The sequence below is a fragment of the Pleurodeles waltl genome, chromosome 2_2, assembly GCF_031143425.1.
Source record: "Pleurodeles waltl isolate 20211129_DDA chromosome 2_2, aPleWal1.hap1.20221129, whole genome shotgun sequence".
Taxonomy (NCBI): Eukaryota; Metazoa; Chordata; class Amphibia; order Caudata; family Salamandridae; genus Pleurodeles; species Pleurodeles waltl.
In genome coordinates, this window is record NC_090439.1 from 706,888,746 (window position 1) to 706,903,980 (window position 15,235).

General features: G+C 39.5%; 1 protein-coding gene across 2 annotated transcripts in view; it reads right to left on the bottom strand.

The window, feature by feature from the left end:
- The window catches only part of PDE7A (phosphodiesterase 7A), a 652,296-nt gene that overhangs the window by 230,568 nt on the left and 406,493 nt on the right, over nucleotides 1-15,235 (bottom strand). For both annotated transcript variants that reach the window (XM_069220260.1, XM_069220261.1), the window contains exon 8: nucleotides 5,357-5,457. In XM_069220260.1, the coding sequence (XP_069076361.1) occupies nucleotides 5,357-5,457 (101 nt within the window). The remainder of the gene's footprint in view (nucleotides 1-5,356; nucleotides 5,458-15,235) is intronic.

Consider the following 15,235-nt stretch of genomic DNA (forward strand, 5'->3'; position numbering starts at 1 on the left):
CAACTACCGTCTCATTGCCCTATTAGACATCGAAACAAAAGGCTTTTCCTCTGTCCTCTTGGATGAGCTACAAAACTGTGCAGAGGACACTCGGGTAAGTCCCTCTTTGTCAAACTGGCTCTAGGGCAAAATCTGCAACAATAGATAATGTAGTGGCTCTCTCATTTCTGATACACGAGGCAACCACTAAAAAGACCCTCCATTCTTTGCGTGCTTTGTAGACTTTTCTGCAGCCTTTGATGCTGTGGATCGGAACTGGCTATGGAGAAAGCTCCAACATTGAGGAGTTCCAAGAAAGCTACTAAGGACAATAATTCTACTTTACTCATAAACCTGGGATTTAAGCTCTCGAGCTCTGCCATTAGCAAGAAGATCCTCACCACTAGCAGGTTAGAACAAGGGTGTGTGCTTGAGCCTCTGCTATTTAATCTTTACACAGCAGACATGTCACAAGAACTAAAATACGCAAACCTGATCCCCCCCAAAAATCAGGAACCTCCAACTCACCCTTCTGCAATATGGAGATGACATCGTCTTGTTGGACCACTCCAAAAATGGCCTACAAAAGCACTTACTGCTTTGGATGGCTATAATACCCAAACAAAATGACGGCGAATCCCTCAAAAACTAAAGTAATAATTTTCGGTGGGCCACTGAAACACTGAGACCTCCACTGGAAAATGGGGCCACTCAACATCTGTAGCACAGAGAACTATAATTACCTGGACGTCTGGCTATTGGCAAGGGGAAAGCCCAAAGTGCATCTCCATCACCTGGAGGCAAAAACTGATACCATAATAACTAGACTATGCCAGCTAAACAAGATCAAGCCCAACCGCCAGATTAATTCTCCAAGTGCTGAAAGCTTCTTTCTTACCAGCATTAAATTATGGGCATGAAGCCTGTCCAGGCCATCTCATTAAACTGATAGAAAAGCTTCAAGTGAAAATCTATAAAAGAATATTCAAACTCCCACAATATATAAGAAGCAATCTGATAAGGTTAGAATTTGGGCTGGAGGCCAAAACTGGGCACATATGGGGGATTTCCTGAAGTACAACCGTAAATTAATCATGGCACCAACTAACACTCTGGAATCAGTTCTTCACCACATCTTTGAAATAAAGACAAATCCATGGTCACAATACTTAGAAAACACAGCACTAACATGCCTACAAATCGATCAAGCAGAACTGACAACACTGGCACAGTCACAAATATCCGTCAAGGCGATCCTGAAAAGACTGATAAAAATTATTTGCATGTGATCTGGGAAAACTGAGCAACACTGCAGTGCAAAGAGTGGTGGCGGCATCCTATAAGAGTTGCACACAGCATCTGCCACCCCAGCCCTACCTAGCTTGCACAATCAGGAAGGCGTGACACAAATTGCCTTTGCCAGACTGCTTGGCCTGAAAATAAAGGAATTGAATCCAAAATGGCGATCCCTCATCAGTACTATTGCAGATTCTGTGGCTATAAAACAGACATTCAGCCATCTACTATGCTGCTGTCCGGCACTGCTGAACGCACAACGCACTTTACTAAGACCCCTCTTCCTTTGCTTCAGCATAAGATCCTGCTCAAGGGCTGGAACTTTGGTATTCACCCTAAAAGAGCCAGTAGAGCTGGCCAAATTTGGGAAATTCATTTCGCAACTGCAAGCAAAATTAAATGAAAACTGAACGTCTAACAGATTCAAGTTTTTAACTATTTCACAGTTATAAACTAATCTTATTTTAAAAGTATGAAGCCAGGAATACACCAAATTCTGACATCTTTCGCTTCACCTTTTACTTTTCTTTCATTTTAATGGGCTCTAGTTTTAACGGTTTTACCAATTAAGAAACGTCACTATTGCTCACCAGCGGTGCACTATTTACATTACTAGCTTACATCTGTAACTTGCTACATTATGTGTTTTTTGCAAAGATTTTAAGTAAAAGATTTTTTTTTAAATTTGTTTATATTGGCGTAGGTGTCTTTCAGATCTACAGCAGTGTTCTCACTACCATAGTGCCGTCATTTTCAAATTTTGTATCAAACTAGATGAAGAACTTTAAATCCATTAAGTTAGGACCTATTTTAGTATTAGGGAATAGATGCAGTAAATCCCGACTCGGTTCTTCCCTATTGCCCACTTTTCTTTTTTTTTTTTTTTACGGCAGTCCAGCACTTCTTTTTGCAATAGTCTGATATCCGTTGGTTCTTCAGCCTCTCCTTTTTGGGTGGTCTTGGAGAGTATTTTAAGCAATTATATTAACTACACATGCTTTACAATGTTTAGAACCAAACTACAACGAGGGTAACAAATGGTATCATATTGCACATTCAAAAAGTGTGGCTATAAAGAAAAGAAACAAAAGAATTGATTTGAAAAACTGGTTGATGTTATTGAATAATTATGTGGTGCTCCAAGAATCCATCCTCCTACTCAAAGATGTAACAAGAATGACCCCAGAAGAGTCAGTCACAGTACATTATGCGATAATAGGAGCACTCTTACAACAATTTTCGGAAATAAGCTATTAAGTTCTTGATATTGTAGTATTTGACTTTTTTTGATGGTGGCTTGATTCAACCAACATCGGATGTCCAGCCATCAAGAACAGCCAACACGTTTTGTGCCTTGGAATTTATCAAGGCTAAGGAGCACAGTTCTAATTGGAGTTGTGCCCTTCATAGCAGAGAGAATAATGTGGAGTCTCAAGTAATTGTAGAGTAATTATGTCTAGTGGATAGTTGTAGAAGAACGTACTACCCAATGTGCAAGATATAGGTGCAGTTCCCTTAGAGAAGGTAAAAGAGGATATAATTGAGTAAGGAAGGAAGAAGTAATTAAGTTAGGTACCAATGTCTTCAACAGAGAGAGAGTAGAGAACTTTGTCAAAGAAGCAAGCTGTTCCTAGAAATGGTCTAGAAAGGCTTGAGTCCTATGAGAAGGATGGGATAGGGGAATCAGCATATATGTTTGAGATTTTCTCTTAGAAATATCTGGAGAGATTAGCACGGTTTCTGAGAGGTAATGATGCCATTCCTAACAGCCAAAGGGTGGAGTAGTGACAATGCAAAAAATATAAAACAAACTTCTTAGACGATTCAGAAGCATCAGTGAAGTAGGAGATCTAGGCCACGGACAGAAGTTCTACTCCACTTACTATTCAGAAGCTTGCTGAGGCACTTGACATCAAGGAGGTTATCTGATACAGGTATGGTTGTTCGCATTAAAACACATAGTGTGCATAGCGTAGAGAACATATGGCCAAAGTAAAATCAACTAAAGTCAAACAACTCCCAAGCCAGTGATAAACTACCCTACTGCAGGCTCTTACTGGAAGCAAAAGTAGTTAAATATGAATACATAAAGAAAAGTTAAAAACACTAACAGTGTGATGTGAATGAGCAAGGTAAAACACTTCTAATCTACCCTTTACAGGTTTTAAGTGTTGAGGGTGATCTGAGTAACAGTTATTTATGACAGGTGTCAGATTCACTAGTAAACTGATTCCGACCTCTCCCTCTGGCCCAAATGGAGTGTCTCCCACATGCAGTCTATTGCCACTATGGGCTTGTTTATTTACTCTGTTTCCTGCTTGGCATGTGTTTGTTGCTGTTGTTGGAAGGCCAGATGTTCCAAATACCTACTGGTGGTTAGCGTAGCGGTCTTAAAGGAGACCCTAACTAGTAATGCAGCTTTTGCTGTATTATCATTTTTCATCTGCTGTAGAAATTCACTAACCTCTGGCACAAAAAGATTCTACCCTGTAAAGGGCATGTTGATCAATGTTACTTTGACTTCCGGTTTGAAGCCTGAGAACCTGAGCCTGGCAGGTTTCCTTAGTGTGATGCTAATCCATAACTGCTTGCTAGCCTTGTCTGCAGTATCTAGAAAGCATTTTAGACACTTGCTACTGATGGTCTTGTGCTCTGCATTGACGGTCATTGCTCTCTTCCTAAATTGCTAGGGTAGATGCTGCATGAGATCATCAATCGAATGCCATTCCTGATGACAGTATCTCCTGATCAGTACACAGGAATCATTGCCATGCCATTGTGTGGCTGCTGCTCTTTCCACTGCTAGGACTAAGGCCTTCAAACATTTTCTCTACGTATACGGTAGCAGTCTTGTGGAAGCAGATGTGTTGGCCATTTTTTGTTATAGCTATGGAGTCCACCAAGTCACTCCATAGCACATTGGCCTTTATCTATAGTGGGTCTGTGCTTGAAAACGTGTATTTATCTCCAGTCCAGTGGTGACTGTCTTTGAAGAACCTGGTTCTTTAAAAACTAACCATTGTAAACAAAAACATCAAAGTGTGCAGCTGCTTTAGTGTCATAGCTCATCCCAAACAGCACAAATACCAATGACTCAATTATTCCAAATAAACAGTTTTGTATGAGCATGAGAGCCTACCATTTAGTACTGGTCTTCAACAATCGCACTATATCTTTCATCCACATTGAAAAAGGTAAATACTTGAACATGTTCTTAGCAGGCTTAATTGTTCTTTACTGACAAAACCCTTCTAGTCTTTAACATTATTTCCCCAAATCACTAGCTGGTGCTACAAAAAGCTGGTACAAATAGGGATCATCAAAATGCTATAGCTTGGTGCTTAATAGTGTTTCTGCACAAAATAGGAAAGTTCTTTGAGAAAATCCTGCTCACTAACTTATGTTCAATATCTGAAATATCAATGAATAAAGAAAAAGTAGCTCCATGTATAATTTAATACAAATATGGTGGGTGTGGGGTAGTCATGTGATATGTCAGACCAATTCATAAAATGCAAGATCAGTTGAAAGTGATACCTTCTTAATTGATAATATGGACTGCTAAATAAGATATCAAGTGGAGATTGCATTTTTGTAGTTTATTTTGCACTTACATTAAATCCAACATTATGTCGTTGGTACTATAAAAGGAACAATGCTAAGACTGAGCACAGAAAAAGCACAAACATGACTCCTCAATGTTAAATTCACAAGATGAAATGCTAAACAAAAGAGCATTTAAGCCAAAAGCTAGGGAGTACATTCTTCAGTTAACATCTGACAGTTGATTAAATGAATTAGTAGAGCACTGGTTGAGTATAGTACCCTAATGTTAAAAGGTAATTTCCTGCAGGTTGAAGGAAAACTCAAATGCTGAAAACATTGGCAGATTAGTTGAAGGCGGTAGGAGGCCTAGAAAGCATCAAAGGTGTTTGGAACTAGAGGTGAAAAGAGAACCACACTGGAGAATAATTACATCTGTGTAAATTATTTTTGGACTTGCTCAGTTTCAAAGCATTGTCTGAAGCATACACAAAGTAACTGTTCAAAGTTTGCAATTTATTAATAATGTTTCACTTACCTTGGGTTCATTTAAAAAACAGTACAGGGCCTGAGTAACATCTGCAGCATGGACTTCATTATGATATGGATTTTGACTGTGATAATCTTGTTGTACAGAAACTGAACACAAAACAAACAGTGGTATGATATTTAATATATACAATAATTATTTGAATATGCAGCCAATAAAGTATTTATAAAAGTGTTAATGATAATATGGGTTGTTCCAGAAAGGAAATACATTTCAACCTCTTCTATACCTTCAGCTTCACATTAGCTTTCAGTAACAGAATTAGGTTTATACTGGATACAATACAAATTGAAAAAACAAAATAAAGTTTAAGAGTTTATAGTAAGAACCTTTTTAATGCCAAATCGAAAATGAATTTGGGAGCGGAGGTGATTACACTGGGGCAAAACACTGTTTTGCAAGACAGTTTATTTTGAAGCTCAAGAGCATGAGGCCCTTAGACACTTGAAGCCACTGTCATGGTTTTCCATCTAGTCAGTGAAGATTCCTACCAGTTAAAACTAAAACTACAATAAGTAACTTTACATTTTCTATCCTTTTAATCTTCAATGATAATTAATAACACTAAATACCAAGCACTATCCATTAGATGTAGGGGGACACATTCCAAAGAAGGATAAAGTGGACATTATCAAGAAAATTGAAAACCAATCAGATACTGCACAGAAGCTTGACCCACTCTGGTTGTGGAGCTTGCAGCCCTTTGCAAACATGCAGACTGACCTTTAAGTAGCTGATCATCAGAGATGATCTTGAAAAAAAAACACAGCATTCACATCAAAGTTTTGTCATTCATGTTCAACATACCTGTAGGGTGCCTCATGAATCATTAAAATACTTTCCTATATGGTGCCTATTGAGAGTTTTCCCACAATACTGTGAAAAACTGTGGTAAAATGGTGCATTTTTAGCATAATTTCACTAAAGGGTTAAAGGAAGCTCAGAAATATCAATCTCACCAGGGCCATTATTTTAAAGCATCTTTCATCACTTTATATTTCACTTTCTCTAATGTATTAATCGTGGTCCTTTCCATAAATTCTCAGCATGTGTTATGAAAGAATGTAGAAGGAGTAAGCAGCTAAATTTGTTTTAAAAAAACAGGACATTCCAAATCGTAGGCCACAGACAGCATAACTAGACAGACTTTACAGTTATAACACTATGGCTACATGTAAGTAGTTACAGGTTCAGACAGTGGATTGGTGACAATATTAAAGGCTAAGGTTTAAAACAGCAGTAGTGATTAGCTCTTAAAGAGCCTACAATATATACTTGGAAATGCATTTATTTTGTTCCCAAAAATCAGTGTTTGAATTTAGAACAATAAACACACATAACCAATCCTCCAAAATAAAGGCTTACGTTCCGGATTGTTTTTTTAAATTAGGAAACATAAGTAATTTGTTTTTAATGGCTACTCGTGGAGCTGAAACATCAGTTTATCATTTTGATCAAGTAGTCACATGTACTAGTACCACAAGGAAATAGACTAACTTGCATACACATGTATTACGATCTCATGCCAAGGACGGCCCATCATATTCCAAGACTTACCCCCAATATGGCAGAGTGTGCATTATGCCAATGGTGGGTATGATTTCAACAATGCAGGGAACGAATAAAAAATAGACATATTGATGTGGGGGATTTTGCATGCAGTTTTATTTATACGTGGCCTTCAATATGTTCAACTCTATCTTCTGTGTATTACATCAAGGTCATCCATTATGTTCACAATTCTCCATTGGCTTTACAAGGGCCACAGATCGTCGTAATTGGTTGTTTCTAGCCTGATTCAATTTGGCAATTAAAGGGATCAATAGAAAAGTGTCCAGAAAGGACTTTCACCGGTAAACCATAACCAGATTCCCACAAAAAGTTATACTTGACCATTGTTGGATGTAAAGCCCGTACGAACTACACATACAGATCTGAGATTCTCCTGTGTGACGGACAACTTGAACATGACCAATTTCTGCTCAGAACATCTCTTGCTTGTTCTGTATTCCTAGCAGGAGCCTTGATTTGATTGAAAGGCTCCTCGTGAAGACCCAGAGTCAAACAACCAGAGTATTTAATGACAGGGTCCTCTATTTCTTCCATCCTTATTTGTGTAGGTGAGACAAAGTAGTAGCCCCATCTTTTTGCATGAGTATTAAGCGGTCCTTCAGTGCTGCTGGAAAAGACTTCAAGGCAAGTGTATAACCCTCAGGTCCAGTGTGCTTACTCCATATGAAGACTCGCTTTAGGATCACTCTACCCAGGTTTGCTGCACGAAAAGGTTTCTCATCCTAGGAAGGAGGAATCCACTGATATGATTTGAGACAGCAGTAACTAACAGAATGGTACATCATATTCTTGACCCTCGTCCACCACAAAAAATATTACAAAACTGCCACCAACAGCAAACATCAATTGGTCTTCCCAGCTTTCTAGTGCTCACTATACTGGTCCTCTGTGCAACCCTGAATAATTCTTGCATATAGCCAAGTGTTTTAGAGGACTATGAACATGCAAGACATCAGTTTGATCTGAGGAGAAATACAACTGAGCAAATCTTTGGGTAAGCTTTCTTCCATAGACACTTGAAACTTTCTTTGGACAGAAATAGTACATTTGAAAGACACCTTTTCTTGATTTATGTTCTTAATGCCCCAAGGTAGTGAATCTTTTGCACTGTTGAGGCTGCCAACTTTGTAAAAGTTGATGTTTAAATTTCATAAGGCCTTCACTGGTTTCTGGGAAGCTTAAATCAGTTTTGTTGCAACCTGTTTAATTAGAAAATCATTCAGTTAAAAGTAGATGAAGGAACATTTCCTTTCTAGGTGAGTTGTGGTTACTGCCATGCATAAGGACAAACTGAAGGCAAGTTGTACCATGAAGATATATATTCTCTGTGGACTTTGAATATTAAGAAGAAAAAGAATATTTACCTGTAATGGTAGTTCTCTAGTATGGACATCTTTCATATATTTAACATGCTTTAATCATCCTCTTCATCTAGCTGGGGGTCTCACAGTGCCATTGTCTTAGCACAGGTTAGGCTAGTGGCTATAACCACAAGAGTTAATGGGCCCAGCCACAAAATTTGAAAAAGAAAAACTACGGTCAATCGGGTTGAAGACCACACCCTGAGAGACTACCATCCTTCAAAAGTCAAAGCACTCTTCTGAATGACAAATATTGCTAAATGGGCATCTTGCTGGAAGGAGGGTGAGTCACATGTGAATCTATGAAAAACTGAAATACTGGAGAATTACCATTACAGATAGGTAGTTTTATTCTTCTCCATTATTGACTTTCATAGATACCTATGCTTTAGTCAGTGTAACAAGCAGTAGATAATATCCACAATAAAGTAATACTGTGGATAAAGGTAAATAAAAGTATGGCTCACCTTAGTGAAAAAAGGATGTAATAATGCTTAGCCTACTGCTGCACCCTTCTGCATTGTCTCTTTCTGACAGTAATAGTGTGTAAAAGTGTGTGCATTCTCTATGTTGCTGCTATGCATATGTCTGGCAATGATACTCCAGCAAACAGAGCAGTAAAGCAGCCACACTACTCACTGAGAGGACTTTAACGTTGCAGTGTAGTAGTCTCACTGCTCTGCATGGCAAAATAATTTTCATATGCAACCCAGCGGGCTATACCTTGCTTAGTAATAGCTTCTCATTTGTGTGGATTCCCAAAGGCTATTAAAATTAAAAGCTGAACTGACTTTCTACTGTGTATGGCAACACCTAAGTATCTTAATATCCTAAGAGTGTAATGCTCTTTCCAGTGCTGTGTCTGGATTTAGAAAATAAAAATGTCTTTAGTATACCTGGTTCATTTAAACGAAAGTCTGATGGCACTTCAGGTATGAAGTTTGGGTTAGTTCCTAATGTCAACCTGTCACTGCAAAACTGGAGAGCGAGCTCCTTTAGTGTGAAAGTCTATTTGTCACAGACCAAACACACTAAGGTCAGTGGTAAAAGCATTGTCACCTTCTAAGGGAGAAATCTGAGTTTAGCCCTTGGGATAAATTCGAATGGCAGTCGCATAAGCCGTGACATTACTGTGGTGGGTTGCCATGGCCCTGAACAGTCCTTTTGATGAACTCTTTAATCAGTCTATTAGAATATAGAGATGGTTTGTTACAGTCTCTCCTAAAACAAAAAATAGGTGGTTAGTGGACTTTTAAAGATGTATGTATCAGTCCCGACTGAGCGGACAAGGCATCCAAGGGAGGATCGGAGTTGACACAATAGACATAATATGTATTTCCTTAGAGTCACATCAAGAATAGAACCTTTTCTATTTAGCACAGTAGGATTTAGTCGTTGAGAGACCTAGCCTCCTCTAAAAATTTACCTGCAGCCTTCTGATGTATTCAGTTTGGAAAATTCATGGTGTTCGGGAGCCAAGCATGCAAGTTCAAAGATGCTTGGTTTGGATTTTGATATGGTCAGCCGATTCTGCTGCAGCACCATGGGTATCTGTGTGGCTTCGGACAGTAGTAGATCTGTGAACTAAAATTATCTCAGCCATGCATTGCTATCAGGATTATTCAACATGGTTCCCTTCTTATCTTTTTCTGCACTTGTGCTATGAATGGAAGAGGAAGAAATGACATAAGTGACCCTGAACACGCCATTCCTAGGGAATTGCCCCACACCCTGGTACCATCGGTCTGCTTGCACAGTATTGGCATTGGCTTGCCCCAAATCCTGAAGCACTTGTCAAACTGGGACAGATGACATTCCTGGACATTGCGGATCAGGGCATCTACCCACTCACAGTCCTGCCCTGACAAGTGTTCTGTTAATTATATCTTGTGCTGAAGTGCCCACCTTCAGAGGGTTTGAGCTTCCCTCAACAAGCTTTCTGATCTCATACCTCTCTGTTTTTGTGAAACATCATGGAAGTAGTGTGTTTGAACCCACACTGACGATGCGGTCATTCTTGAAAGAAAAGATTGAAGACCGAAGGGTATTGCTCAAGTCTCTAGCAGATACAAAACGGGTGTCTTTCTTTCAGAGTCCACCTGCCATTAATAGCTAAGTCCTGCAAATGAGCACACCACCCTTCAATGGATGCCTCTGCTGTCATGTTAAAGTTTGATGGTGAAACTAAGATACTGGACCCCATTGCTGTGTTGACCATCTTCATCCACCATTACAGGGCTTCCTTCATTGATGTAGTTATCCTGATGTGCTCTTTGAATGATAACTTTGTTTGGACCCACTGATGGTCACAGCCCTCTTGGAATGGGCTCATATGTACCCAGCAAACTAGAATTGGAGGAATACAAGAAGAAATTATGCCTTAGAGGCATTTCAACTGGTGCATGGTAACACGTTCTGGACCAAATCAGAGCTGCTAAATCCTTTAATCTGCACAATCTCTCTTGAGAAGAAACTTTTCCTTTTCTTGTGTCCAGTATCACTCCTTGAAACTGATATTTCTATGTATTTCCTGTAAGTCCCGAAAGTTTGAAAAGGTTAAGAAATGTCTGACTTAAATTTCTGAATGATTTGTGTTATGAACTTTTCATGAGGTACTCTAAATAAGCAAACTCTTGACGGCTCTTTTTCCTTATGTGAGCTGCTACTGGAAGCATGCATTGTATAATATTAGGACAGATTTGAGTCCAAAGGCAGCGCCTTGAATTGATCATGACAACCAGCTACTTGAAAACTATGATATTATCGAGGTTTGTGTTGGATATGGCAGTATGCATCCTGTACCTCTAGGTTGGTCCCAAATTCTGACTCTTAGCAGAAGGAGAATATCCTACAGAGAGACAATACCGAACTTTCGTTTTCTGAAAAAACACACATTGAGCTGTTGCAGATCTAAGACTGGTCTCCATTCTCCTGATCTTTTCCTTATTCAAGAGAAATGTGAATAGAATCCTTTCTTTTGTTGGGTTCTTGGAACCTTTTCTGTTGCACCTGGTTTATCATGGAGAAAAATTATGTTTGTAATTTGTGTAGATGTATGTGTTCCATTCTGGTGGGAGGTGTTCGAGATTTTTCTACAAACTCAAGTATGTCAAGTCCTTACTAGATCAAGGATTCATTTGTCAGTCATGATACTTTAATACTGTGTACAGGAGGACATTATTCTACCTATTTGCTATGAAGTTGAAATCGTGGAATGAACTGACAGGTGACTGCAGTTTCTTCAGCACTTTATTTCAGAACCCAGTGTTCTAGAATAGGTGGTACTTTTTCTTGGAGTAGTTCTTGAATATGCCATTGTTGACCTTATTAAGACTGATAATATTAGTAATGTGGCTGGTACATTGGTACATGATACAGTTATCGGTATTGCTGATATCCACTTATATAGGCAGGTTGTCCTCTTCCACTATAAGGTTGAAAAGTCTACTGCCTGCATTGTTGCAGGACTACCAGCAATCTTGCATATTCTGTATCAGTATTTAGGCCCTGCACTGCCCTAAATATATATGCTTTCTAAACAGAGATTCACCACCAAATGGCACATCCAGAATTTATGCACCTCTGGGATGAAGGCTGTATAGCATAGACATAGTTGTCTTACGATGGCATCTCCAACAAGGTCTCTGATTCCTGTAGTCGCTACATTCATGCTGACGTTGGTTCTTTTAAATTTGGCCACATCCACTGGGTAAATAGTCTAACAGTGGTGCCACATCAGGCCACCTTTGCCTGTCAAAACCTCTTAGTATAGCAAAGGAATTTGCTTTGATTGTTGTTGCCGCCATTGCAGAGACTCTCAAGCCAATGTTGCCCCGGCTTTCTGAGAGAGCTGTACAGGGAGTAGACATGGTTTCGAGTCGGTCTTTGGGCAGCTTGCATAATAACAGAGTCTGCTTTTGGGTGGATTTTTACACAGGCTGGGGTAGGTTCTGATGCTTCATGTTTTTCTACTGAGCTGAGGAACCACTGCCAACAGTGGCTGGGTTTCGAATGACTGATGCCTTTGTTCCACATATGATTGGTATTGATATCATTGATTTTTTTTTTAGCACTTCCTTGAAACCATAAAGGAAGCAGTCAATGTCCTAAGTAAAGGCAGGTCAAAATGTTTAGATGTCTCTTCTTAATTGCATGAAAACCTGCTATGTCATTTGGCACAGTCTACAGGCACCGGACAATCCAATGAAGTGGCTGGGTAGTCATGTCATTCTGGGGTTGTCCGAGATAATGTTCTCCATCTTGTTAAGCATATGTTGTAAGAACTGTGCATGTAGCAATACAGTCACATTAAATGTCTGAGCTATATGTACGAAAGAAGCAGCTTGTGTAACAGGTTCAATATGTTGTTGTCTAGGTGGTGTTCCTGGAGTAATCCCTAATGGCATCTAATGATCTGAGGCAACATGGCTTTGTGTCAGGTAACTGTCTATAATAGTCTGAAGTCATCATCCAGAGGTCCTCTACCAGACCGATTAGGATTTGTTTTGTATGCAGATCATGATATTGTTGGTCATCATAATAAGTTTGATAATCTTGATTAAACTGCCAACTTAGTGGGTAAGCTTTTCAAATGGTTTGTATGACGTCAAATGTTGTAGGGCAACTTGTGGTGTGGCAACAGATTCAGTCATCATCCATTTCCTGGCATTTCACTCTGAACTGCCCAGGGCTACATGCAGGTCCAAAGGGGGTTTTGTCATCAGACCCTTATGTGTCCAAAGTCTGGAGTTGGTTCCTCCAATATTTCAATAGAAATAAGCTGCGTAAGCCGCAGCATTATTTTTGATAGCACTCCAATTCCAAAATAAATGTTAGAGTTTCTTAGACAGTGATGACGTAGATGTGCACCTTGTCAACCGTGATGTCATCGACAGGTGTTATTAATGGTGAAACCTTTGGACTCTTTCCGTAGTCCGTTTTGGCAATGTCTCGGGGTCTTTGGTTTTCCACAGTTCCGGTTACTACAAGACTTAGACAATGGTTCTGTGTGGATGTCTCAATTGAGACTACCTTGAACGTTTTTTTCTAGTCAATAGCATCGTCGACAACGTGTGAACCTTTGTGAGCATTCACAGCTTTAATGTAAGTGAGAGGAAGACAGATAGCAAGAAAGGCACCTCTTGAGGCTCTGTAAAAGGAGCCTTTGGTTGAGTGTGATTTCTTTGGTGATGGTTAGTGTTGAAGCGTCTACTTCTTCATGGCATGAGTTAACTCAGGAGACCTGTTTTTATGTTTACACTTTTTTGATACTTGTTTTTAAGTAGATAGATCTTCTTCATTTGAACCTGTTTCAGAGTCAGATTTTCCCTTCGAATGAGACCTCTTGTGGGTCTTTTCAGAAGAGGCCAAGCCTTACTCTGAGGCAAGTGCCCCTTTTGATTTTTGCAGCCCAAGTAATTGTCGTGCCTCGCTATCTTTCAAAACCTTAGATGACTATTTCCAGCATATCCTGAAGCCTCAGTTTCTAGGTTGGATCAAGGCAATAAATGTAGTCTTTACAATTGTCATTAGTATATGGTCTTTCTCCTGCAAGAGCCACTAGGTCTGAACCGGCTCTTTCTGGTAGAATGAGACATTATTAAGTACTGAAGACTGAAATGATTCTGTAACTAAGAAAATTCTGAAAATACATTATCTAAGAATATGGGACCAGGCACAATGGGACTCCTTTCACACACAACAATCCAGTAGAAATCTGCAAGTGGTAGCCTTTGGGGTGTGGTCATTAATCTGTCTCTGACTGGATGAAGTTTGGTTCCTCTTAAAATGAGGTGTCTAAGCTACTTAACACCTGTAGTTTTAGCATCTAACTTACGTTAACACAAGATACTATTATATAGGTACAGTGGGACTCCCAGCTCGACTAGTGGGATAATTTAAGCATGTGAATCTATGACAGATTCAATAATGGAGAATTTATGATTCGCACAATTGGGACCCTGAAATATGTTTCTTACAGGTCGATGGCACAAAGCCCTGCTGGAATTGCAAACAAATCTGATTTAGTGCCAACATTCAAAATTTCATTTTCACCCTATTTGTTTTTCTATGAACCAGGTTTGGGAGGGATGTTTTGTGCTTTTTATAAAAAATAATCTGATGCCAACGCTTTTGTTTTTGAGAGATAGTGGGTACTTGCTGGATCACTTATTTGCACTGCAGTAAACTAATGTTTTATAATTGTTGGTCAATCTTGTAGATAGTATATGCTCGGAGGTGACACTGTTAACCACTTCTGCAGAAGGTAAAAGTAAGGTAGACTGGGGAAGCCACTGTTCCAATTATCAGAAGTGTACATTTAAGGTAGATGTTTGTGGGCTTCTTTGCCCTCTTAAAGGTCTCTCAGGTTGGACTTGCACTTTTGTTGCTGCAGTAACAACTACTGCAAGTAGAGCTAATGAAAGTACAGGAGATGGCAGCAGTGGTCCTATGACCTATGGTGCAGTCCAGAATACCACTGTCACCCCAGGCCTACAACTTGTAAGTAGTCACTTCCATTCTCTGCATTTTAATGTTTGAACAAACACCACGTTCTCATGAAAAAGGGGGTTCATAATTATTTGTTGTGCAGCAGGGTTAAGGCCAGAGAGTGAGCCACGATAATGTATATTGATACTATTTCTGTAACCTTAGGCTGATATAGCAGAAACATTAGCTGACAAACTGATTATTATTAGGTAACAAGCAAGCCCTTGCCTGCCAGTTTCAAGAAATCATGCCTCGCCTAGGATAGGAGTAGGAGTTCAGAAAACTGATGTACCATCTTCCTAAACTGCACAACCATACCTATTCCTAAGGGATTTGGAGCCAGTTGCCATATTGGTTATTGCTTAAGTACCGCAGATTTTTCCTTCTTATGTATCCACCATGAGGGTTTCTATTTCAGAGGACACAGGATGTCTTTCAGGCTTGA